This window comes from Anomaloglossus baeobatrachus, chromosome 2 (assembly GCF_048569485.1).
Source record: "Anomaloglossus baeobatrachus isolate aAnoBae1 chromosome 2, aAnoBae1.hap1, whole genome shotgun sequence".
Classification (NCBI taxonomy): domain Eukaryota; kingdom Metazoa; phylum Chordata; class Amphibia; order Anura; family Aromobatidae; genus Anomaloglossus; species Anomaloglossus baeobatrachus.
This window is the reverse complement of record NC_134354.1, coordinates 510,337,208-510,365,052: the sequence shown is the minus strand read 5'-3', so window position 1 is coordinate 510,365,052 and position 27,845 is coordinate 510,337,208. Positions and strand designations below refer to the sequence as shown.

Below are 27,845 nucleotides of genomic sequence, written 5' to 3'. Positions count from 1 at the left end.
TTACAGTATTTTGACTTTGTTTATAAAATCTGATGAAAATCCCACACATGGAGAAACCATTTCTCCCAAGTGAGCAGCAATAAAACTTCTTAGGAACTAAGACTAAAAAGAACAATAAGCACAGGGCTAACAATACTCATTCCACCTTCTTAAATGCATGCTAAAGTGACACTGCTTTGTAATTAGCATTGTAGGATGGTCCTTCATAATCCTGGCATTTCAATTATATACATCCATGTAAAGTTAACTTGTGACACAGAATAACAAAAAAAGCTACATCAGATAGTGTGCAAACGTAACCATATCTTCATCAATATTCATTATCTTACAGAATGCTCAATTAGAGGTAGGAGCAATACAGCAATACTACTGTATCACCTGATGGTCAATAGAGATGAATGAAGCAATTTGATGTAAAGCAAATTTTGTGCCAAATTTTTAGAAATTCGTTGAGCCTGGCAAATTTAAACATGCGATTCGCTTTCTGTGAATCATCGGAAATAGTCTCTGCCATTTTACATATTGTGGAAGATTGCACCAACTGGTGAAGGATCAAGAACATCAGACAGACTTCTTCCGAATGCCTTGCAGCTATCAAATCATATAGTGCAGCACAAACAATCAGGAAGGACCATTATAGCCTGTATAAAAGCAGAAGGAGGAAATGCAGCAGCCATAATGTGGTGAATCTGGATATTGAGTGGATGTCACAGATCTGTTTTTATACTGGACCTATGATTCGGTGACTTTGAAATCAATTCAAAATCAGACAACTGGTCTACAAAAAAACAACATGCCCGTGTCCATAACGGGTACGTGTTATATCTGTAAAAAACTCGGAAAGAACACATATGTGAAAATCACATATGTAAATGAGCCTTTATTTCTAAAAAAAAAAAAACACAAGAAAAAAACAAAATAAGAAAGCAATTCTAAACTGGCAGATCACAAGCTTTGTTACAGTGTTAAAAAAAAAATCTGTGAACCATCTCCTAAAAGAGATAATACACCCTCCTTCTAAATGTAATTCATCTAAACTCAAAGGTTTCCACATTCCTTTTGCCTGTAGCCTGCAGAAATCGTCTGCATTCCTGGCCAGATAATGCCATGCTTTAGGGGAAGGAAAATGTAAAGGCAACTTTCCAGTTTCTCCAGTTGTTACAACTAATAATCAAGAGTTAGGATCTTGATTGGGTACACCTTGTCACGGTGGGATGGCATTTACGCTTTTTTGATCCAAATAGTGTCAAGTAAGTACTCTGTTTTTTTATATGTACTATTAGTATTTATTGTGAGCCTGTGAGCAATACCCCCTTGGTAAAGACATAAAAAGGCCATAATCTCTGAAACCAAATGGCTGGAGATGAGAGTATATATTTGAGTGGATATGAATTCTATTTGACTATTAAAAAGCTCTGCATTATGTAATTCACATCTGCACGGATTCAGCAACAGAGAATCTGCTGGATGCTATTTTTCTGAACTGTAGAGGGCCATCAAGAGATTAAAATAAGGAAAAAAAACCTATACTCTGCACTCACCTCTCTGACCCTCCTCACCAATACTACCCTCCACTCCTCACTATCAACCGTCCAGTACTCACTGCATCTTATCATAGCAATGAGTGCTGACTTCTGGGCCTCTTCATTCTAGGCCGAGAGGGCTTTGTGCATGCGCATGCAAGATCACAGCTCACATTGCGGTGTTGTGACCTTTTGGGCAGATTCCTCCGGGGTCTCATTAGACGTTCCGGGCCTGACGTGAGTAGCCAGGGATTTCAGTGCTCATTTCGATGATCATAAGATGCGGTGAAAGCTGGACAGGTGATGGTGAGGAATGGAAGGGGCGAAGAGTATAAGTATTTGCATTCAATTCACTGAGAATAACTTGTCCACAAATCAAATTTCCCAGGAAAGAGGAGAATTTCGAATTTTGCTTTATCTGCATGTATGGTGGATTTAAAGAAAAAAACAAAACAATAAAGATAACAAACAAAAACAAACACTGGGGTGAAACAGGAATGAAAAAAGGCCACTATGACTTGCTGACAGGTCCACTTTAAAATACTTTGGCATAGCAAAAAGGGGCATGCTCTATTGTGTGACACTGTGGCAAAAACTGTGCCAAAATTGTGGCAAGTGAAAAGGTTTTGGTACCGTGTTAGGCCTGTGCCACACATCCGTGCTGCCGGCACGTGTTTGTCATTTTTTACACGTACCGGCGGCACGGAGACACTTTAACCAATGCTACCCTATTGTAGCAGGCACACACACGTAAAACCACACGGAACGTGTGTCCGTGTGCGTTTGTACGTGTGTGCGATTTTCAAAGCGCTGACATGTCAGTGTTTTCTCCGGCAGCACGGGTGTTACACGGCCTGCACCCGTACTACACGGGTGTAGTGTGGATGCGGTCCCGTGTGACACGCGCCGGAGAAAACACACATGTCAGTGAAAAAAAAAAAAAAACATTAACTCACCTTCTCCAGCCCTCCTGTCTCTGCCGCTGCTGCCTCTTGCTGCCGACCGCCGCTCATTAATCTCATTGAATATTCACTTCACAGCCTGGCAGCAGCAGCAGCGGGGAGACGGGAGAGCTGGAGCCGAAGATCAGCACCACGGACAGCAGCGCGGACATCAGGAAGGACCAGGTGAGTATAATAATTACCGATTCTACGTGTGCTATCGCGGATAGCACACGTAGAACACACGTGTCACGCACGTACCAGAGACACGTACTTACCTGCACGCAACACGCAGGGAAAATACGTGTCTCTCGGCACGTGCGTGAAATTCACGTGAGTGTGGCAGAGGCCTTAGCCAGTTGAAAAATTATTAAATGTTCTTTTTGTTCCTCTCACTGAGAACATTCAATAAAATTGTGGCACATACAGTATTTTTGGTACAAAGTGAGCCAACTAATAGGGGGGTAAATTTAGCAAATTCATCAAGCAGTTTACCAATTTTCTGATGTAAAACTGTTTGAAATATTGAAAATTGTTGCACAACTCAATGTTGCTCAAAACCTGTCTGACTTGTGGTGTTTTTACACTTGTTCCAGACATTTGTCAAAAACTTGGCGGAGCTTGATGGGAGAGGGCATGGCCGAGTGCACCCAACAATTCACTGACGTTTATTCCACAAACATGGAGTACATTATGACAGAAATATATGGCATTCCTTAACTGTTATACATTTTTTGCCTTTAAAAAATGTGTCCCCTATTACTCCAACAAACGCTTAATCAAGATTGGCATAGAAAATGCCATTCTTGATAAATTGGGGCCCTTGACAAAATATACCAGATTTATAAAACGACATGAACAACTATAAGTATGGCACAATTTTAGACTGAGCAATCTAAAGCCTGCTTTACACGCTGCAATGTATCTTACAATGCGTCGTAAGTGACGCACATCCGGCATCGTAAGTTACATTGCAGTGTGTGACAGGTACGTGCGATTGCGATTGAACGTTAAAACGTTCATCGCATACACATCGTACCTTTCTCTAGAATTGCATGTCACATTGTTCATCGTACCCGGGGTAGCACACATTGCAGTGTGTGACACCCCGGGAATGATGAACACATCTTACCTACGTCCTGCGGCTCCTGGCCCACAATGCGGAAGGAAGGAGGTGGGTGGATGTTTACGTCCCGCTCATCTCCGCCCCTCCGCTTCTATTGGCCGGCTGCCGTGTGACGTTTATGTGACGCCGAACGTCCCTCCCACTCCAGGAAGTGGACGTTCGCCGCCCACATCGAGGTCGTATGGAAGGTAAGTACGTGTGACGGGGGTTAATCATTTGTGCGGCACGTTCAACAAATTGAACGTGCCACACATACGATGGGGGCGTTGCAAATCGCATACGATATTATATGCGAAATTGCAACGTGTAAAGCAGGCTTAAGGCTGTATATATATTTCACAGATATAGGGAACAAGGTATGCTAAAAAGGTTACCAATCACTCAACAAAGAGCAAAAAACTTGTTCATTAGGTGAAATGATTTTAAAGCACCACTCCAGCTGTTTCATTTTTTTTTTATGCCTGGAGTGGTGTTTTTTATCTAAGGTCCTTACCCCTGGTCTTAGGCTCTGTTCACACTAGAAAAAGGATTTTTCTCAGGAAATTTCTTGAGTCTGAAAGATTAGCGCACTTGCGTTCAAAAAATGCACTAATAACGCATGCATTTTTGGTGCATTTTCGGTGCATTATTTCCGTAGGTTGGGCCCTGCGATTTTTTACCATTATCTATGGCAAAAACGCAGGTACCTGCAGAAAAGAAGTGACATACACATTCTTTTTCTCAAGAAATTATGCAGAAAGATTTTCTTGAGAAAAAAAACGCACAGCTATTTTTTTCCATAGGTTTTGCTGGGGAATGTCTGCAGAAAGGTTACAACCATTTTATTTCTGCAGCAAAAATGCAAAAAAAGCAGGTAAAAATGCAGTGTGTGAACAAGGCCTTATACTCACACTCCGGCGTCTTTACCTTTTATCAATGCTGCTTCGGCAAAATCTTGTGACCTCAACTTTTGACTGGTCAGAACTCAGAAGTTACGTCACAAGTTATCAATGCAAGTCTGAGAGGCTCTCAGACTTGTATTGAAGAGTGACCTCCAGTGGGCTCCATGAAACACTGGAGCTGCCGGCAGGTCACAAAGTGCAGGAGACTGATGGGAGCAGTAATGATTAGGGCTGAGCGGACCCGAACTGTAAAAAATCCGTGCGGTTTCAAAGATGCCCGGGTGCTGGACCCAGGCCCAGGATTCCGGGTGTACGATCCGGATTCAGCACTGGGGAAAATAAAGGAAAAATAAAGAATACATGCACATAGACTGTCCCTATAAAACTTAAATACTTTTAATCGGTGTGGTTTTAAGTGATTTAATAAAGTGCACAGGATAGATTGCTAGCCCTCAGTAGCTGTGCCTATCTGTGCATGCACTGCCTAACAGCAGGGGTTGGAACCCTAAAAATGCGATATGGCGCCCCCACTCTGCGACGACTTACCCTGCTGCCCCTGAAGTCCCTGCTGGAAAAAAGGTGCAGTGCCTAAGATAAGTGCAACAAACAAATTGGTGTGGCAGGTGGACAGTAGGGAGCAAAAATCAAAAACGTATCTCATTGATGTGAACAGAATGGTAATTTCAAGCCTCATCACGTTTCTCCCAGAAGTAGGTTCCTCAGGAGGCCAATAGTAAACTACAATGGTGGTTCAGGAAAACCCTCTGTAGTCGTCGCGGATTGGGGGCGCCATATCGCATTTTTAGGGTTCCAACCCCCGCTGTTTGGCAGTGCACAGATAGGCGCAGCTATTGAGGGCTAGCAATCTATCCTGTGCACTTTTAGTAATCATGGTGTGGTTTTAAGTGATTTAATAAAGTATTTAAGTTTTATAGGGACAGTCTATGTGGATGTATTTTGTTATTCCCTAGCAGTTATCATATATATGAGTCTTGAAAAAAAAAGAATACAAGAATTAAGTGAGCGTTTCATACTTATGGAGACTCTATGTCATGGCGGCAAACTGCTTCCGAGTTGTGCATTCACTTCCTGTACTGCGCCATTGTGTCTCTATGTACTTGTACGCTCATGTTTGGAGAGCGGCAGGCCATGTCGGGTGATGTCATGCCAGACTTGCACGAGTCTCACATCACATCACCCGGCACAGTCACACACTCTCCTGACAGGAGAAGGTCAGCTGCATGTGTATCTATGTACCTGCACACTCATGTTCGGAGAGCGACACACTGTGCCTGGTGATGTGATTTGAGTCCCTTGCACTTGTGACTCTGGGCTCATTTTGATGCACAGTACAGATAAAGCTCGACAGCTGGGGGCTGCAGCCATGGGCTTTATCTGTGTTCATATACAGGATCACTCAAAATAAAATGAGTCAAAAAAATATATATGGAAAAGTAGCAAATATTTAATGAAAAATAAACACCAAAAAGGGACAAAAAACAAATACATTAAAAAAAATTAAAAAATTGACAAAATAGCCTTGCTTTTGGTATTTATTTTTTTTTAGCTATTTTTACTGTTACCATGTTTGTTTTATTTATCCATGCTAGTCCATTTTGTATCTGTTATATAATAGAATTGTTTGGCGTTTCATCCACACTTAACATAGGGATGGCTTTGGATGTTTTTTGGTGGATACACTTTTGTCAATCTTTTAAATGTTTTTAATGTATTCGTTTTTGTCACTTTTTGGTCTTTATTTTTCAATAAATTTTTGCTACTTTTCCATATATATTTATGACTAATTTTTTTTGGGTGATCCTGTATATGAGCGCATCTTTTTCTTTGTATTTATTATAGCTTCTTTCCTGTGCTCACAGAGATCCCAGTAAGTGGTGCCCTCCCTCTCCCCTGGTTGTTACACTTTATGGGGCTGGCATCAGAATATGTGGGATCCTGCGCTGATTGTTTTATTTATTCATTTATTTTTATACCACCACACTGACCGGCAGACACTTGCTCTGCCTTCCCTGCCCAACGGCCGTCCTGGCGCCTGTGATTGGTTGCAGTCAGCTGACACACTGCCACTCAGGGTGGGGGTGCGTCTAACTCCAACCAATTACACGCGTCAGTGGGTGGGCAAAGCATTGAATATTCAATTGTCGGCTCTGGAAGGGGAAGCATGACCTGGAAGGAGTGTGCCGCCATGACACAGCCTCAGTGAGTACACTGCATGCGCTCCTATCCCCCTATCCCTTCCACCAAAGTTTTTAATCTCCAGATTCTGGTCTCCATAGACTTATATGGGTACAGGATTCCGGAGCGGATCCGTGTTTTTTTTTAAATTTAGCAGGGACTCGCCGATCCCGTTTTTTTGCGACTTCGACCAGCTCTAGTGATGATAGAAGATGAAGACACCGGTGGGTAAGTATTAGAGTAGGGTCAGGGAACTTAGATTAGAAGCACCACTAAAAAAATAACACAGTAGCATTACTTTAAAATGCCTTCATTTCGGCAGCATATTGTCCTGTGTAAACAGGGTATGTACTACAATCTATTTCTGATCGATTCTGTGCACTTCAGAAATATGTTGGGTTTGTTTACACAACCACAAATATGTAGCCAATTGACAATCATTTTTGGCCATAGATCAATTAGTGTAAACCCGCAGTACAGTACCTAAGAATTAGACACCATCAATAAATATGTTCCACTGTGTGCAGGATAAGCATACTATTTGTTTTTGAGCAACATTTAATTATACAATGCCTTGACTAGGAACATAAATATAAAACATACCAAATACATCACCCCTCAGTATCTTTTCTTGTCCAATTCCGTTGTCATAGTCATCATCCTCATCATCCTCGTCCTCCCCTTCCTCCTCTTCATCATCAGTCTGTTCATCTTCAAATTTTTCTTCAACTTCCTCATTATAAGTTCCACCAATATAGATGCCATCCACATAGTCAAATGGCTGCAGACGTGATTTAGGTGATGGAGTTATAACGGGTTCAGGTATTAAATTCCCTTTATCTTCATTTCTCTTTAGACTGTTCTTATGAGCCAAGAGTTTCTTGATTGTGTCTTTTGCACTTCCAACAATTTTTGGGTTTTCTTTTACAGGCTTGTCTGGAATAACTGAAGGCAAACAATTAATTGCATTAATTTATTGCTGAATTGGCAGATACGAGGATTTATTAAATATAATAAATACATCTTCATTTCTTTCACTTACTCATTGCTGCAATGCAAATTTCTACCCATGGTTTAATACCGAGGCTAATCTAATTTTAGTTAATTTATAATAAATATTAATTGCAAAAACTTACTAAAGAACATTTTTTTAATGGCCCACTTGTATGAATAGTTACTTAAACGTTCTCAATCTTGTTGTCCTTTTGATTTAGTTTTGTGGTTCATATTTTATGCTTAATAATCTATAATGCTGATTAGGCAAAATGCAGTACAAAAAAATCAAATTGTAATTTTACCAATTAATATATGTAATTATTATTAAGTATGGAAAAATAAGTGAAAAACTCAATCCAAAATATTTTAAATACACCCCTCTAATATCTGATTTTGTAATTTTACAAGACATTAAATGCTTGGGGTCAACTTTTTTAAAAAGTGGAAAACCCATTTAAGTATGTTTGTAAATGTAATGGCAGCGTATGTGGCTCATATTGTGATGAAGGGGTTTTCCATTTTAACTTTCTTCTGCCCAAAGGTTTGCGTTAGTTAAAATTATGAATAGAAAATTATGTGCCTTTCCCTATTACAGGATCATCTCTCCGCTGAAGCTCCCAAGAATTGTTTTCATCACTACAGTGGACATAAGTGCCGCAAAAATAATTTGTCTTAGAGGCTCCACGGATGTAGTCATCATCAGCTGTATGATCCCATTGACTGCCTGCAGTGGTAATGTGCACTGTAGCTGTGACATCACCGCTGCAGCCTGAAAAACAATCAAGAGTAGCAGCACAGGAACAGGAAAAAGGGTGTTGTGCTGTTTTTTATTATTTTTAGCTAGCATGAATCTTTGGGCAAAAGAAGATATTAAAAAAAAAAAAATACATGTTGAAAGGGGTTCTCCACTGAAGTAGTCCCCAAACAAGATGTAAAAAAACCCCAAGAACAACAACAACAACAAAATCAGAAAATACGCACCCTACCCAGGTGCAGTTTCGGTTTCAGGGTTTTAACCAAAAGCAGTGATGTCATGTTGACAGCTTACATCACCTCTGCAGCTAATTAGTGAGCTCGGTGGGTCAGCACATGTTGCCCAGCAAGACTGAGTGATATTTTTAAAACTCCACACTACTAAATATGAAATTTTTTAATGTATGTAGTTAGTCCAGGGCTACCAACCATCCAAACATTCCTAGACAGTCCGTAATATAGGGCACTTTTTTACCCTGTCCATAAAAAAATTTGAGTCATCTGTAAATTCTTTTAAGAAACTTACACAGATTATTTTGATTGTAATTATCATTTCTGAGTTCACAGTGAATTAGGCTGATGGTCAGGATTATGGGCTACAGAAATGGATCACTGATAATCCTAAAAAATTACCATGGTTTTCCAATGTGTCAATAAAAATATTGTCCATCTGTGATTTTTTGATGAGCTGTCCACAAAACTAAAGCGTCAAGTTGGCAACCCTGAGTTAAGGGTGCTTTACACGCTGCTACGCGATGTCGTGCGCGCGACATTTGGTGATCGCTGCCATAGCAAACATTATCACTACGGCAGCGTAACATGCACATACCTTTTCAGCGATGTCGCTGTGACTGCCGAACAATCCCTCCTTCAAGGGGGAGGTGCGTTCGGCATCATAGCGAGGTCACTGCGGCATCACTAAGCAGCCACCCAATAGCAGAGGAGAGGCGAAGATGAGCGGCCGGAACATGCCGCCCACCACCTTTCTTCTTTACTGCCAGTGGCCGCAGGAGATGTTCGTCGTTCCTGCGGTGTCCCACATAGCGATGTGGGACGCCGCAGGAATGACGAACAACCAGTGGCATGTACCACCAACGATATTATGAAAAGGAGCGACATGTCAACGATCAACTCTTTTTGACGTTTTTGCAATCGTTGATCATCGCTCCTTTGTGTCACATGCTGCAATGTCGCTAACGGCGCCGGATGTGCGCCACTAACGACGTGACCTCGACAATATATTGTTAGCGATGTCGCAGCGTGTAAAGCACCCTTTAGTCCATCTACATGTAATCTTTAAAATATTCTGGTCCTCATGGGATTATATAAAAGATAACATATGTGTTTCAGAGAGAACTAACTCTTTGATCCCTTATTTTGGTAGAGGAAGTTCTAGGCTACACATTTTTCATTGGGCTCCTGTATGTTTGCATGTATCTTAAATGATACATACCACACATTAACAATAAGGGCAAGAATGTCTAATCACTGCCAAACCACTGGCCGTAAAAGTCAATTTAAACATATGTTCTCATTTATTTAGATTTTTGTAAGTGATAAAAATGTGTGCAAAGCATAATGCTCTACACATGATTAAGCATGTAATACACATACTAACTAAGCAAATAAATACTGGCGCTAAATACATAATAGGCCAGGGAAGCCAACCGTAAATTTATGGAGCAGAATAATAGTAACCTTCTCTCTGGAAAAATATTTTACTAATGAGATTGAAGATCATATATTAAACTCTGGACTCTGGAGAGGGGATGAAGGATGTCTGTTACAGTAGGTACTGTTGTTGTTGACTATATTTATGCTTGGTTTTTTTTTTAATCAACTTTTTACTTTTGAAAAAAAGATTTTTTTACACATGTGTTACAATACAAGAAAAAACCATAATACATGTAAAGTGAACATTTCCCAAGTATGCAAATAAATACATTATATAGTGAACCTATTAGAAATCAAGTGAAGGGTGAGTAGCTTCACATCACACATCTGACTCGGAAGGGAGAAGGAGCTCAATATTATAACTAAGGGATCCCTAAATATGTGCACACATCTCCTCAGTTTTGTGTAAAACCGAAGTACCAACTACAGTGAATACATATTCAGCCATCAAATTTGGAAAGTATTTCCGAAGTCATCCCAAAAAGACCATATTGTCGTAAAACCGTCCATTGTGTTGTGGAGCTGGGCTGTCAACCTCTCCATATTTCTAACGTCCTTTAGCCGAGCATAGAGATCTGAGATAGACGGTGGGGCCACCCTTCTCCAGAATAGTGATATTAGACATTTGGCGGCTGTGAGGATATGAAGTAGTATCTGGGTAGGCGGGGTCGAACTTATGCAGGAGCTATAGAGTGTGGTACCATGTCATAAGGACCTTAACTTGATTCTCCTTATAGAGGGTGCTGATCGAGGACCGGAATGTCCTAGCCCATACCACCGACCAGAGTGCGTCCGACAGAGGTCGTCCGACCCAACCCTCCCATCTCTTCATGTATGTGTGCTTCACTATATCTGATGAATGCCCACCCACCAATATGTTATAAATGGCTGAGATTAGACTCCTGGTCGAAGTACTCCCCGAGCAGAGGGTCTCAAATGTTGAAGGGCGACGTACCGTCATCTGTCCCATAATGTCTGAGAAAAAAAGTGTTATCTGTTGGTATGAGAAGTATAGGTAGAAAGGTAATTTGTATTGGTGTCGTAGATCTGCAAATGGCTTTAATTTTAGTGTGACTGGGTTGACTATATCACGAAAGCAATAAAAGTCTGCTTTTGCCCACTGCCCCACCACTCCCGTACTCATGCCCTCCGTCAGGTGTGGCGTAAGCAAGAAAGGAGTCTATATTTATGTTTTTCATAAAAAGTGTAGTATGTGTTCAAATGGGAAAATAAAAACATTATTATGGTAAAAATATGAATTACACTGATGTCCAGGCCTAAATATAATATTAACCACTTCCCAATGTAGCGAGTAACAGTATGTCCTAGGATTAATGCGGGTGTATGGTAATATGGAGCCGGCCTCACCATACATGCTGCACCATACCTGGGGCCAACTGTATTATACAGCCTGCCTCTGTTGCTAGCATTAGTGACCAGAGTGAGCTCCATTTGCTGCTGTTTACCATTTAAATGCCACTGTCAATCTCTGACAGCAGCATTCAAATGGGCAATAGTTGCGGGATCTATCAGCCAATCCTCCATATCCATTAGAGGATCACAGAGTGGATGGGGAGCCATGGCAGCTGGGGGCTTGCTGAAGGCCACCTTCTCCCCCATCTTTGTGCTCTTATGAGATCAGCAGTTTCTTTATGTATTGTAGAACAATTTAAAAATTTTTAGCTTCATGTCTCCTATGTGGCTAAAAGTTAAGTAAATATTTTTAAAAAATATATCTTAAAAAATAATAAAAAAAATAAAGGATTAAATCATAAACTCTTTTAAGTTCCAGAAATAAATAAATAAAAAATAAAACTATTTGGTATTTTAATATCTGTAAAAGTACAATCGATTAACCACTTCACAACATTTGACATACCTATTCGTAATAGTAGGATAAGAGTTTCTGAATGATAATGTATAGGTACGTCATGGCTATCAGGCGGGGCATAGAGGCTGAATAAGCTATAGTGGAACTCTGGCTGTGACAGCCAGAGATGGTCCCCATGGCACCCCTGGATTTTTAACCCCCTACATGCTGCGATAAATAGCGAACATAGCATTTATATGACAGAGAGGGAGTGTGCTCCCTCTTCCACCTGATTGAGAAGCCTGCGACATGATCACAGGGGCTCGATCACTACCATGGCAACCTTAGGGCGTCACATCAGGAGCATGGTCTAAGAGACTTCTGTCAATGCAGTACTGACAGGTGTAATGTATTGCAATGCTGGTGCATTGCAATATATTTTACAATCAATCAGAGAAATAAAAGTTAATATCCCTTACAGGGATTAAGTAAAAAGTTAAAAAAAAGTTAAAAAAATTGTGAAAAATATTAAAAAAAAAAGATAAAAAAAATATACTAATAAATCCATAAAGTTATGTAAAAATAAACAAAAATAGACACATATTTGGTTTGGCTGCATCCAGAACAACGCGATCTATAAAACTGTTACACTAGTTAATGCCTTTAGTGAAACCGGTTAAAAAATAAAAAAAAAAGTACCAAAAACTGTATTTTCATCATTTAACTAATGGAAAAAGTAGAACAAAATGCAATCAAAAAGTCATATGTAAATAAGAATGGTACCACTAAAAACTTCATCTTGTCCTGCAAAAAGCAAGCCTCTGTCAGTGAAAAAATAAAAAAGCTATAGCTCTCAGAATACAGCAATGCAAAAACATTTTTTTTCTATAAAATCATTTTTATGGTGTAAAAAGGGCAAAATATAAAAAAAAGATATAAATCACTGTATTTTTACTGACCCGAAAAACAAAGCTGTGTTATCAATTTTCCGACATGCTGAATGGCGTAAAAAAAACACCAAAAAATTTTCCTCAATTGCTGTTTCTGCTTGATTCTGGGTCACAAAAAGTGGAATAGAAAGCGACCAAAAATTATTATTATGTGGCCCAAAATGGTACCAATAAAAACTTCAACTCAATAAAAATAAGCCATCATCTGACTTAAAAACTATGCTTTTCAAAACTCAGTGATGCAAAAAAAATCCTAATTTAGTAAAAAAAGCATTTTTTTAGTGTGACAGTAGACAAACCTAAAAAACTATATAAATCTGGTATTGCTGAAACTGTACCGACCTGAGGAATAAAGCCACCCTATTACTTATACCACAAGGTGAATGGCAAAAAAATAGTAATAAAGATTCTTCAAGTGCTGTTGATTTGTTTATTCAACCTGCCAAACAACGCAGTAAGGCTTAGCTCACATTTATCCTGTAAATCTTGAAAAATTATTCAGATTCTGATTCAGACAAAATTCCCAACAGAAAATTCACTGTAGTGAGGCAGAGGGAGTCACTATGAACTCTTGTCTGGCCTGTGGTCTAGTGATGTCCATCTTTTTAGGCATACACAAAAGTGCAGTCAACAACAGTTTTGTGCACCTTGGAAAGAAGGACATCGTGTAACAGAAGCCAAACAGAGACCAGAGTAATTCTGCTGCCTCAGTATAGTGAATAAATTCATTGGGGGTTTCACCTGAATCACTGAATCATGTATTTTGGAGATATAAATGGAAACCCTAATGTAAGCGCTCAGCATAGAGCACAGCCTACAAGTAAACGGATCCAAAGTGTTCTATACCCCAAATTGTCACCAAATAGCATACAACTCAACCTACAAAAAAGTTCCATCATCTGTTAATGGAAATATAGGATGCTTCCACGTTACTGATGGCAAAAATGCTCTGGAAAAGCGCTATGACTCCCTCCCCCCAAAAAATCCAGCAAAATCTGCACTCCAAAATCCAAATGTCCCACCTCCCTTCTGAGCACCACAATGTGTCTAAACCACAGTTACTGTCCCCATGTTTGGCATTATTGTGGTGAGAAAAGCCCGCTTAATTTACTGGGTGTGTGTCTCCAGAAGCACGTGCTGGGCACAATGTATGAGCACTACTATGTACTGGGCACTACAAGGATTTATTTGTAAGTTTTAATTCTGCAACATTCACTGCATTTGACTCAATGGGTGTTTTTGAGAAACAAAATCATTACTACACCCATAGATAAATTCCCAGATGGGTGTAATTTCCAAAATGTGGTCACTTGAGGATGTTTCTGCTGAACTGAAACTGTGGGTATCTTTAAATGGAGTCTGCAAACTAGTCTAGGAAAATCTGTGCTCCAAAAGTCATATGACGCTCCTTCCCTCCAGATCCCTGTTGTGTGGCATTACTGTACAGTCACATGTTGGGTATTGCCACATTTAGGAGAAATTATGTAACAAATTATGGGGCCTTTTTTCCCTTGTGAAAATTAGAAATGTAGGGTTAAAAATTTTTTTAGGGGTAAAAATGTAATTATTTTCTCTTCATTGCCCAATAGTATAGTATTGTGTGACACACCTATGGTGTCAATATGCTCATTGTACCCCTAGATGAATTTATTGAGGGGTGTACTTTGTAAAATGTGGTCACATATGGGGATCTCTGTTTTTTTGGCATGTCAGGGTCTTTGCCAATGTGACATGTCACCCCCAAACCATGCCAACTAAATCTGCACTCTAATATGGTGCACCTTTCCTTCTTTACTTTGTACTGCGCCTCAAAAGTAGTTCTCAACCACATATGGGGTATTGGCTAAATCAGGAGAAATTGTGCAACACATTGTATGGTCCACTTTCTCTAATTACCCCTTTTGAAAGTATATCTTGAAAAAACAATCTCAGAATCACTGGGATCCATTGAAATATTCCAGTTATTACCTCATAAATTGACACCGGTCAGAAATAAAAAAAATGGCCTGGTCAGGAAGGTGAAAACAGGTTCGAGTGTGAAGTGGTTAAATTATACATTTTTTAAACAGTATGGTAAACTCTGTAAAGAAAAAAATCCAAAAGCTCTATCCTCAAAAATGCAATAAAAAGTATTCCAAACAGGTTATGTACCCTGCACACAAAAAAACTCCTCAAATCTTAAACAGGTCCATTAATAGAAAAATAAAAATGTAATCGTTTCAGAATCTTGAAACACAAGCCAAATTTCTTTTTTTTTTTTTTTAAGAAAGGTTTACATTTTTCTGACCACTAAAATATAGAAAAAAAAATGTTGTAAGTTAGGTATTGTGATTATACTGATCCGAAGAAATTCCAAAATTCAAATAATATTGAAATTGTATTTTGTTTCAACAATTCACTTTACTTAAAATTTGTTTCTCATTTTTCAGTACAGTATATTGAAAAGTGAAGGGTGTCATTCAAATTTACAACTTGGCTCACTCAAAAAAAGCCGTCATACAGCTATGTCGATGGAAAAATACAAAACAGTTATGTCTCTTTCAGTTTGAAGACACGCCCACAGAGATTTCTGTGTGCCACACCCCCTTGTCGCCATGATAAAAATTTGCACTAAATAAAAAGGTCATACTCTGATGAGCAAAATAGTAACAATGTTTTGACCATTTTACTTTCAGGCTTCATATCTCACCCTCCACTACAGCTTCAAACGTGACACTACTATCATTTCATGGACAGTTATCTTGGCTATCTCATACATAAATTTTACTTTCTACCATATAGCATATAATTAGTTATGCAGATTCTTGTCATGTCACTGTATTATTACTGTTTTGCTCCCGGTGGGAAAATATTTTTTTTTTCCTGTTAACTACAAATTACAACCTGTTCTCACATTCCCTAATAGCTCAGGGTGTTATTAGATTGATTACCAAGTGAAAGGTCACTTGTTCGAATTGAGGAGTAACCATGAAGAAGAGCTCCCAAAAAAATAGCATCGTGGTCTCTCGGCCAATTGCCAAACTGCTCTATATGACTTATTCATACGAAAAAAGAGGAATCAGGGCACTGCCCCACACCAAAAGATTTTAGAACATCCTATATTGGGCCGAAAAAATGCACATGCTCTTCGGTGCCGTTGATGTAGAGAAGCAAATGAACATCAGAGCGGTCGAGAGGAAAAAACATCAGGCACTCACCAGTTGTTGCTTGTGCAGGTTTCCTGTTTTATTCGTGCAGGTTACAAGTGCTGAAGCACCAGACAGGTGCGAAACGGCCGCCGTCGTCTTTGGACGTGTGTAGCGTCCGCTCCCTCCCCTCCACCCCATGCACTTGTAACCTGCATGAATAAAACAGGAAACCTGCACAAGCAACAACTGGTGAGTGCCTGATGTTTTTTCCTCTCGACCGCTCTGATGCTCTATATGAGTGCCATGACAGTTGGAAGAATATGAAATGAAATTCATCCATCCATTCTAAAGCCAAGAGGTGGATGTACACACAAATTATTATTGGAGTAAAAAAGTCAGCTGACTACAAGGTCTATCAGTTCTGGTGCGACAAACACAGCTGTGGAGATGGCTCTTGTGCATTGTAATAGTGAGATCACAGATGTCCATGCAAGCACCGTGTTAGAAGATTAAAATGGGTGTTTCAGACCAATGAGATGAAAGTCAATGGACTAGGCTCAGATGGGTGCAAATGGGTCTGGCATAAATAAGAGAAAAAGAGGCTAAAGGATTGAGAAATTGAAGGAACTGTCAAGTTCGGTGGAGGATGCCTGACTATATGAGGTTGCTTCAAAGCTAAAGGCATTGGATACTGCACCAGGATTGAGGGTGGTCTCAATCCTGAGCTATATGTGAATATCTTACAAGTAACTTTGTAAACTCGAATACTATGGGTATGAAAAGAACAACATAGTGTTCCAGCAGGAAAATGACTCAAAGCATACATTTAGATTGGTGAAAAAAATGGTACAATGACAATGAAGTAGAGGTGCTGGATTGGCTCCCACAGTCCCAAGACTTCAAACCAATCTAACACTTGTGGATAGAGTTGAAGAAAAAGCTGTATACATACCCAAGTGAGTCGCCTAATATGCACCAACATTGCGAAACGTGTAGAAGAGACCTGGGATCAGATTTTGGTCAAGACATGCTTGAATCTGATTGAGTGCATGATTAGAAGGATTCAGGCAGTGGTGAAAGCCAAAAGGTGGATTTACAAAATGCTAACAAAATGATAAAAATTTAAAATTTAGATATTTAGAAGCTGTAACAAAGGAAGTAACATGACAAGAATCTGCATAACTAATCATATGCTAATTAGTTGCAAATCAAATTTATGCATAAGATAGCCAAGATGATTGTCTATAAAATGATGGTAGTCTCACAATGAAGCTGTAGTGAATGGTGAAATATGGAGTATGAATGTCAAGAGTTCAAAACATTGTTACCCTTTCTGATTCAATCGATATGTTTCTGGGCTATGTTTTTCCAATGTTCTGTATGTAATGAAACTTTAATAAACTTCAGTAGAAAAAACAAACAAAACATTGTTACCTTTTTTCTTGTCTGTGTATCTCTAAAACAGTATGATGGATTTAAAAAAAGGAATACAGAGAAAACTTACTTTTGACCATGTGACAGGTCCACTTTACAGTGATCAAATAGAGGCATCTACAAAAAGTCCCTGCAGTATTAAAGGAATTGCCCAGCCATGATTTAAAAAATATGTTGTGACCAACACATTTTATTACTGTGTATCTTGGTGGAGTCTGATGTATTGTAGTTAGTTAACTCTTATAGGCCACGTGCACACGTTCAGTATTTTCTCCGAATTTTACGTCAGTATGTGTAAGCCAATACAAGGAGTGGAAAAATCTGAAAAAAGTATTATAGAAACAAGGGTCACCCCTCTTGGTTTTGGCTTAGAAATACTGTGGTAAAAACTCACCCAATACTCTACGTGTGAACGTGGCCATAATGTTTTATATAAATTCACATTTAGTTCTCATAGATAACATAAGTTCCAAGAAATGAACTTCGTTAGTATATTGTCACCTTGGATGAGACTCTTGTTCCTCATGAATTGGCTGAATAATGCAATCTATCATTTCAGCTTCTAACAACAGAATTCATACACCAAGAGGGACTTTGTAAAGTTCAAGCATTTCTCAGTAATCTTAGATGACACTAGTTGCCTATATTAATGTGGGAGCTACACTAAAGTCATTGAAGATTGCTATTCTGGATGGATTGAGTCTAGACTCTTCCAAGAAATTGATGTATTTGAATGTAATATAGAAAAAAATAATTTGTAATGAGGAGATAAATACAGTTTATATGAGAACCTTCTATGAAAATATGGTAGCCAGTGCCAAAAAACACAATAGATTTAATCATGCCTTGTGTGCTTTTCTAAACTGACACACATGGTGCTTGTTCATGTTTATGTAGCTTAGCTACAGGTTTCTGAGTTTTTTAGAATAACTTAGTAGCAGAACAAGAAAAATAATGGCAGTTCTGAATCCATTAAATTGTGGACAGTATTGGCACCTTATGGACCCCAACATCTCTAATGTAGTCCATTGGATTTCTGTCATGGTGTCCATTTTAACAGGTAAAATAATTCTATGTGTTGCGCTATAAAGTCTGGCCCTAGTAACAGGATCTATGAGGGAGTCTCCTAACAGCCTCAAGAGTTGAGGATGGGAGGTGCTGGTAGATCAGGTGATGTCCCCATACTTCAAATCATGCAGAATTCACAGCACTCTCCACAATATTTGATGCAAAGTGTTTATTGTGACGACATTCAAAATTCAATTCAGTGACATAGGGTTTTATACGACAACTCTTTGACGCTTTGAACCTACCAGGGTCTTACTCTTAGGCTATGTGTCCACGTTGCTTTTTACCTGCTTTTTACCTGCTTTTTTGCTGCTTTTTCAACTGCAGCGTTTAATGGCAAAATAGATGTGCTCTGCTTTTCAAGCAAAGTCTATGGGAATTTGGGTTTCTTGTGCCCACTATGCAGTTCAAACTGCAGCCTTTTTCTGGCAGAAATTTGGTCAAAAACTCTGCTTTGCAGTTCAAAACGCAAATGGCAAAAACAATTGACATGTCAATTGTTTTTGCCATTTGGGTTTTGCACTGCAAAGCTGAGTTTTTGTCCAAAGTTCTGCACCAAAAAGGCTGCAGTTTGAACTGCATAGTGGGCACAAGAAACCCAAATTCCCATAGACTTTGCTTGAAAAGCAGAGCACATCTATTTTGCCATTAAACGCTGCAGTTGAAAAAGCAGCAAAAAAGCAGGTAAAAAGCAACGTGGACACATAGCCTTATGGTCTCTATTGGAAAAAATAGAATAAAGTGAACATAAAAATGATACCAATAGTGAATCACAATGCTATACAATATTTACAGTACAATATACACAGGCAAAGTTTAGCAATATCATCAAAAAATCCTATGCTATTAAAGAATACTACTGGATATCTTGTAATTGAGCTAGAAGGATAGGTATGCAGCTTGAACCAGCCGGAAGGAGTAGGAAGAAACATATACAAATCAAGTAATTCAGCAAATAATTTATAGGGCAATATATCTAATAATTCATCATAGAGACATAAAAATTAAGCTCAGAGTTTGTTGCAGAAGGGAATAGTAGGAAAAACATATCAGGTAGTTCATCAAATAATTCATCAGGCAATTCATCACTTGTTTCAATGGGAGGTAGAGATATCAGAAAACAACATCTCAGTATGCATCAAAATGAAACAATAGATATTTCATAAAATATTTCATCTATGTGAGATGAAATCATTAACAGAGAACAAGATGGTCCACCAACCAAAATACCTGTAAAAAACTTGTCAGATCATAGGAGGGAGCAGGTGCTGCCGAGCTATTGCAGTATGAAGGAATGGTGGTTAGTGCACTATGATTTATTAGAAGACTTCCAAGACAAGTAATTGACACAAGTGATGCATATTATAACATCTTGACCAATGAAAAAGCTTCACTGTAGGCACGTTGAGTCAGAAATGAGGGAACGCTGGCGTATGAGCAGTGTTAGGAGTATGATATAATGAAAAAAGTAAAAATGCTCACCTGGCGCTATTTACATGTGGACAGCAGGCCACAAGCAGGGGATCTAGCACAAAACCATTCAGAATCACAGTGGTGTTTAGCGAAAAGTGCTCCCAGGTACAGGGAAACAAAGGTACTTCAGCACAGAAGGAAATCCACGGCACTCACTTCCAGTGAATAAAATCTTTTGTCGCGACAAATTAAAATTCACCTCTCAATGAGTCTCAGACCTGTAGAAGCGCAGTCACGTGAAACGGGCCATTGTCTGACTGAATCTACACTTGTCTGCACTTTGTCCTCCCCTCCCCCCACTCCTGCCTTGGCTTCCATTGAGAGTTGAATTTTAATATGTCGCAATAAAAGATATTATTCACTGGAAGTGAGTGCCGTGGATTTCCTTCTGTTCCTTCTGTTCTGTTCTGCTAAAGTGTTAAGGCCGCTTTACACACTGAGACTTTCTAGCGATCCCACCAGCGATCCCAACCTGGCCGGGATCGCTACAAAGTCTCTGGTGAGCTGTCAAACAGGCAAACCTGGCCAACGACGCAACAGCGATCCGGACCTGCAGAACGACCTAGCTAGTCTTTGGGGACGTTGTAAAGCAGCTTTTTGAAAGTGAAGTCGCTAACAAAGTCGCTGTAAAGTCCTTTTACACACTGAGACTTTGCTGTACAGTGGGAAACAAAGGACCAAAGAATGGTCCTGAACGATTTGTAGCGATCAGCAACTTCACAGCAGGGGCCAGGTCACCGATGTGTTTCACACACTGCAATGTCGCTGGGGAGGTCGCTATTGCGTCACAAAACCGGTGACGTTACAGCGATGTCGTTTGCGATGTTGCAGTGTGTAAAGCCACCTTTAGGAGTATGTGTCACCAAGTGGTTAATTCTAGACGTTGATAAGGGATGTTTTTTCTGATATGCCTACCTCCGATTGAAACAAGTGATGAATTGCCTGATGAATTATTTGATGAACTACCTGATGTTGTATGATACAAGGGCATCTTAATAAATTAGAATATCATCAAAAAGTTAATTTCAGTAATTCAATACAAAAAGGAAAACGCATATACTGTATAGAGTCATGATAAACAGAGTGATCTATTTCAAGTGTTTATTTCTGTTAATGTTGATGATTATGGCTTACTGCCAATGAAAACCCAAAAGTCGTTATCTCAGAAAATTAGAATAATTATCACAAAACACCTGCAAAGGCTTCCAAAGCATTTAAAATGGTCTGGTTCAGTAGGCTGCACAATCATGGGAAAGACTGCTGACTTGACAGATGTCCAGATGACAGTCACTGACACACTCCACAAGTAGGGTAAGCCACAAAAGGTCATTGTTAAAGAAGCTGGCTGTTCACAGAGTGCTGCATCTAAGCATATTAATGGAAGGTTGAGTGGAAGGAAAAATTGTGGTAGAAAAAGGTGCAGAAGCATCCAGGATAACCGCAGTCTTGATAGGATTTTTAAGAAAAAGCCATTCAAATATTAGGGGGAGATTCACAAGGAGTGGACTGCTGCTGAAGTCAGTGCTTCAAGAGCCACCATACACAGACACATGCAGGATATGGGCTACAAATGTCTCATTCCTTGTGTCAAGCCACTCATGACCAATAGACAATGTCAGAAGCGTCTTACTTGGGCCAAAGAGAAAAAGAACTGGACTGTTGCTCAGTGGTCCAAGGTGTTGTTTTCAGATAAAAGTAAATTTTGCATTTCATTTGGAAATCATAGTCCCAGAGTCTGGAGGAAGAGTGTAGAGGATCACAATCCAAGCTGCTTGAGGTCTAGAGTGACGTTTCAACAATCAGTGATGGTTTGGGGAGCCATGTCATCTGCTGGTGTAGGTCCATTGTGTTTTATCAAGACTAATGTCAGCACTTCATGCTTCCCTCTGCCGGCAAACTTTTTAGAGATGGAAATTTTATTTTCCAGCAGGACTTGGCACCTGTCCACAGTGCCAAAAGTACCAATACCTGGTTTAATAACGACAGTATCACTGTGCTTGATTAGCCAGCAAACTCGCCTGACCTAAACCCCATAGAGAATCTATGGGTTATTGTCAAGAGGAAGATGAGACACCAGACCCAGCAATGCAGACAAGCTGAAGGCTGCTATCAAAGCAACCAGGGCTTCCGTAACACCTCAGCAGTGCCACAGGCTGATCGCCTCCACGCCGCATTGATGCAGTAATTCATACAAAATGAGTCCCGACCAAGTACTGAGTGCATTCACTGCACAGACTTTTTAGTAGGCCAACATTTCTGAGTGTAAAATCCTTTTTTCGGTTGGTCTTATATAATATTCTAATTTTCTGAGATAATGACTTTTAGGGTTTCATTGGCTGTAAGCCATAATCATCAACATTAACAGAAATACACACTTGATATAGATCACTCTGTTTGTAATGACTCTATATAATATATGCGTTTCCTTTTTTTGTATTTAATTACTGAAATAAATTAAATTGTTACTGATATTCTAATTTATTGAGATGCACTTGTATGTTTTCTATACTCTTCTCTTTCGCAACACACTCTGAGCCCAATTTTTTTATGTCCCTTTGATGAATTATTAGATATATTGCCCTATAAATTATTTGCTGAATGACCTAGTTTTTATATTTCTTCCTACTCCTTCCTACTGGTTCAGGCTGCATACCTATCGTTCTAGCTAAATTACAAGATATCTAGTAGTATTTTTTTTAGAATTAAATTACTAAACCTTACCAGAATATATTTTACTGTAAATATTGTATAGCATTATTGGCATCGAATGGTTGAAAAATCAAAGAGTTGTCGCATAAAACCCTATGTCACGCATTTGATTTTTGAATGTTGTCACAATAAAGACTTTGCATCAAATATTGCGGAGAGTGCAGTGAATTTTGCATGATCTAATGCAAAAATGAACAGAGCCTAAAAAATACTCTCTAATGTCTCATTTTTCAGTTTTCCTGTAACTAATATTCATTTTATGACTCGAATCTAAAGCCCAGCCGCTCCCTCATTCTAGGAAAATGTCTATAAACTGTTAGATTTATAAAGATGCATAAACTCTTGTAGTAACTTTGTCCACTTAATAAGCTTTCAGCCCAGATTTCATTTCTAAGTGAATTGTCGCTCATGAAAATACTTTTACATAAGTGCTGAGATTAATAAGTCTTTGTCACATAAAAAACATTTCTCAAGCTCCATTGAGGGGCTGTCAGGGCTTTTAAAGCTTTTAATTGTCAAGAAAAAAAAGAAAGAAAATGTTACATTTTTCTTCATTGTTTCCTGTATAATTATCTACTCAAAAGTGCAGTTATGACATAGTCTTGATAGGGGCCATTAGTCGTTTCTTCTGCTTTCAGTCATCATACCATTATATAATACATAATACAAGGCTGACGTCAGACGTCTCCTATGTTGTTTGGATTTATAGTAGAAGAGTATTTTAAGGAAAAATAAAAAAAGATATGGGTGACTGATTGAGAATGTTCACCATAAATTTGTCCTTAATAATTTCAAGTTAATTTTTTAAGAGCAAATAAATCATCTCTATAAGGGTCCTTTCACACGCCAGTGATTCTGGGACGTTTGTGCTTTTTTTTAAACGTACCAGAATCACTGACATACGCAGACCCATTATAATGAATGGGTCTGCTCACACGTCAGTGATTTTTCACTGCACGTGTCTCCGTGCGGAGTACCCGCGTGTGCGTGATTGCCGCACGGAGACATGTCCTTTTTTTTCTGGCATCACTGATGTCCCACGGACCACGCAGTGGTGTGGTCCGTGAAACACGTGCCTGAAAAAAAACGTGCATTTAAAATAAAAATCATTTTTACTCACCCGGCGTCCAGCGATGTCCTCTGCAGCCCGTTCTCCCTGCTGCTTCTGAGCCGGCTGATTACTGTTGCGCATATTCATGATGCACGACACAGCCGACCCGGAAGCAGCTGCTGCAGGGGTCAGCGCTGGCTGGATGCTGCACCGCGGGAGCGATCAGCACCATGGAGAGCGGGAGCGGGCGCAGGTGAGTTGATTACTAAGTGCAATCACGGGCCACGGAGAACGGAGCCTGGATTGCACTTAGACAACCCACGTGTGCCGTGATTCACGGCACACGCAGGGACATGTGCGTGTTTTACACGCCAGTGAAAAACATCTGTGTTTTTCACTGACGTGTGAAACGGGCCTAAGGCTGTATTCACACGATCGTATGGCATGCGATGTGAGAGCATCGGAAGCCATATGCTAATGATAATGTCCATCAGTTCCTGTTGTGCTGCCGGCGCGAGCCAAGTGTTATGCAACTGTAATCCGATCCTGCGATTGGAGCACAGCTGTGGAGGAGATTTAGGGATTACTCTCTCCATCTCCTCCATTGTCAGATGATGTGATTATCACACTGATCTTGGATGTCATCTGTGTTTTTCACTGACGTGTGAAACGGGCCTAAGGCTGTATTCACATGATCGTATGGCATTCGATGTGAGAGCATCGGAAGCCATATGCTAATGATAATGTCCCTCAGTTCCTGTTGTGCTGCCAGCGCGAGCCAAGTGTTATGCAACTGTAATCCGATCCTGCGATTGGAGCACAGCTGTGGAGGAGATTTAGGGATTACTCTCTCCATCTCCTCCATTGTCAGATGATGTGATTATCACACTGATCTTGGATGTCATCTGAGTGCAGTCCGATGTTTCACTCGCACCCATAGACTTGTATGGGTGCGAGTTATATGTCTCTTGCTGACAATCACAGCATGCTGCGATTTTTTTTGCTCATCCAGAATCTGGATGAGAAAAAAAACTGACCATTTGCTCTGCCTCATTGAATAATATTGGTCCGAGTGCAATGGGAGATTTTCTCACATTGCACTCATCCGAGTCATATGCGTGTACCCTAAGGGTATGTATACACAACGTCTTATTCAGGCAGATTCCGCATGGATCCCGTGTAAAAAAGTGCTAAAAAGAGTAAACAAATATAAACATACAGTATACACAGCAATGTCAAAATGACTTGCGATGTACGTGTTCCTTCATTTGTCACTTCTGTTATCCACTTTAGATTTTGAAAGCCATAAAGCATCTAAAAGAAGTGACCTAACCAATCTACATGGAAGCTGCCACTTTTGTATATATAGAATGTAAAAAAAAAGATGGTGGCAGAAAAGCTGCTGCAAAAGATGTCCAGGAACATATCACACAGGATTTGTCAGCAAAACTACTGTTGGTCCTGAAGCATCTTCTGCTTCAAAAACAGTGGGTACATTGGCATCTAAAAAACATTGCATGAACACACCCTAAGGTGTGTTTTTTAAGAAGTCTTTGTAGCAGAAACTGAGCGTTAACTCTGAGAATCCTCCTTGAAAATTTAAAACTCCTCAAAAACTTGGAGTTTGTGCTCAGTCTCCATTTCAAAAGTTCATCAAAGGGACTGAGTGTGAACACACCCTAAGGGTATGTATACACAACGTCTTAGGGTATGTGTGCACGCTGCATCTGTTTCTGACCACAAAGATGCAGCATTTTTGGCTGCAAAATACGCACAAAAACGCACCCGCGCCAAAAATGCACCGGTAAAAATGCATGCATTGTTACCGCGTTTTGGTGCGTTATTGGCTGCGTTTTGCTACGTTTTTAATCACTGCTTTTTGCTGCGTTTTTCTAATGCATTGCATGGGTGAAAAAATGCAAAAAAACGCAGAAAAGAATTGACACGTTGCTTTTTTTTGTCACTTCAAAAACGCAGCTTAAAAAAAAAGCACTGTCTGGACAGCAAAAAATGAAAACTCAGACTTTGCTGGGGAAGCAAAGTCTTGCAGTATTGAGACCAAAAACGCACCCGAAAAACGCGCAAAAACTCCGCGGAAAAACGGACCGTGCGCACATAGCCTTATACATCTTTTTTTTCAGCGTCTTTTTGGCGGTGTTTTGCAGTGGCTTTGCCATCAGCATGTTTTTAATTAATTCTAAGCAGAATTCACCAGAAGAACGGACTGGTCACTTTAAAAGCCTGAAGCAGTTAAAAGAAGTTACAAAAACCACGCAGCATGTCATTTAGTCATTGTTTCTATATGTTCATTTAGCGCTTTTTCAGGTGAGCTGTAGGCAAAATGCACCAGAAAAGGATGTCATGTGCTCATAATGCAAGGCTGTTTTCATACATGGCAGTAACTTTGGCAGATTTTTCGGCAGATTTTGATGGCAAATATTCAGAGCATATACATCATATTTGGAGCATATAGATCATATTTGGAGTATGCACTTTAAGAGGTTTATCATTTATAAACTGTAGTGCATGATTTTAGAGCCAATATTCAAGGCAAGTTGTTTCCTATAATCAATCATTTGTGATCTTACCTGAACATACATATCCGCTGCCCTTGTATCCTTGCTTACATCTGCATTTATAGGATCCTAGAGTGTTAAGGCAATCGCTATGAGGGCTGCACTTATGAGTGCTCACCAGACACTCATTTATATCTGCCAATAAAAAGCCAGACATAGACAAAAGCCATTAGTAAGAAGTAATAAGACAGAGTTATCCTGAAGAAAAACTTTGATTCCAGAGGTGGAATATAAGAAAAATGGAAGGGGTTTTCCAAGACTTTCATATTGAGAATGTGTCCTTAGGATAATTGTCTCTCCAGTAAAGGAGACAAACTCTAGCACAGCGCCACCTATTGGAAGTAGCGATCCTAAAAGTCACAAGTGGATTTTCGACAATCCTTTGCAATATGACTCAGGATATATAAGCCAGATCAGAATCCCAATTTGCAGACACGGTGTTTCGGGGTGCTTGCCCCTCGTCAGTGCAAAGTATGGGGGTGTCTGATCTGGCTCATGAGAAAGCTATGTGGGGACCACGGGGGAACACTATTCTCCTTAAGGAGACTTTGCAAGCCAGTCTGGCTGCCAGGTAAGGGGACTTATAGCTGCAATGCCCCTAAAATTCCACGGGGGAACACTATTCTCCTTAAGGAGACTTTGCAAGCCAGTCTGGCTGCCAGGTAAGGGGACTTATAGCTGCAATGCCCCTCTGGGAAATATTCAAATTGTCTCTCCAGTAAAGGAGACAAACTCTAGCACAGCGCCACCTATTGGAAGTAGCGATCCTAAAAGTCACAAGTGGATTTTCGACAATCCTTTGCAATATGACTCAGGATATATAAGCCAGATCAGAATCCCAATTTGCAGACACGGTGTTTCGGGGTGCTTGCCCCTCGTCAGTGCAAAGTATGGGGGTGTCTGATCTGGCTCATGAGAAAGCTATGTGGGGACCACGGGGGAACACTATTCTCCTTAAGGAGACTTTGCAAGCCAGTCTGGCTGCCAGGTAAGGGGACTTATAGCTGCAATGCCCCTAAAATTCCACGGGGGAACACTATTCTCCTTAAGGAGACTTTGCAAGCCAGTCTGGCTGCCAGGTAAGGGGACTTATAGCTGCAATGCCCCTCTGGGAAATATTCAAATTGTCTCTCCAGTAAAGGAGACAAACTCTAGCACAGCGCCACCTATTGGAAGTAGCGATCCTAAAAGTCACAAGTGGATTTTCGACAATCCTTTGCAATATGACTCAGGATATATAAGCCAGATCAGAATCCCAATTTGCAGACACGGTGTTTCGGGGTGCTTGCCCCTCGTCAGTGCAAAGTATGGGGGTGTCTGATCTGGCTCATGAGAAAGCTATGTGGGGACCACGGGGGAACACTATTTTCCTTAAGGAGACTTTGCAAGCCAGTCTGGCTGCCAGGTAAGGGGACTTATAGCTGCAATGCCCCTAAAATTCCACGGGGGAACACTATTCTCCTTAAGGAGACTTTGCAAGCCAGTCTGGCTGCCAGGTAAGGGGACTTATAGCTGCAATGCCCCTCTGGGAAATATTCAAATTGTCTCTCCAGTAA

The 27,845-nt window shown here is 40.0% G+C and overlaps 1 protein-coding gene across 1 annotated transcript in view; it reads right to left on the bottom strand.

Annotated features, from left to right (window-relative positions):
• The window catches only part of EGFL6 (EGF like domain multiple 6), a 202,661-nt gene that overhangs the window by 55,225 nt on the left and 119,591 nt on the right, over positions 1-27,845 (bottom strand). The window contains exons 6-7 of the mRNA XM_075333817.1: positions 26,302-26,424; positions 7,271-7,612 (exon numbers count right to left, since the gene is read on the bottom strand). Coding sequence (XP_075189932.1) covers positions 7,271-7,612; positions 26,302-26,424 — 465 coding nt within the window. The remainder of the gene's footprint in view (positions 1-7,270; positions 7,613-26,301; positions 26,425-27,845) is intronic.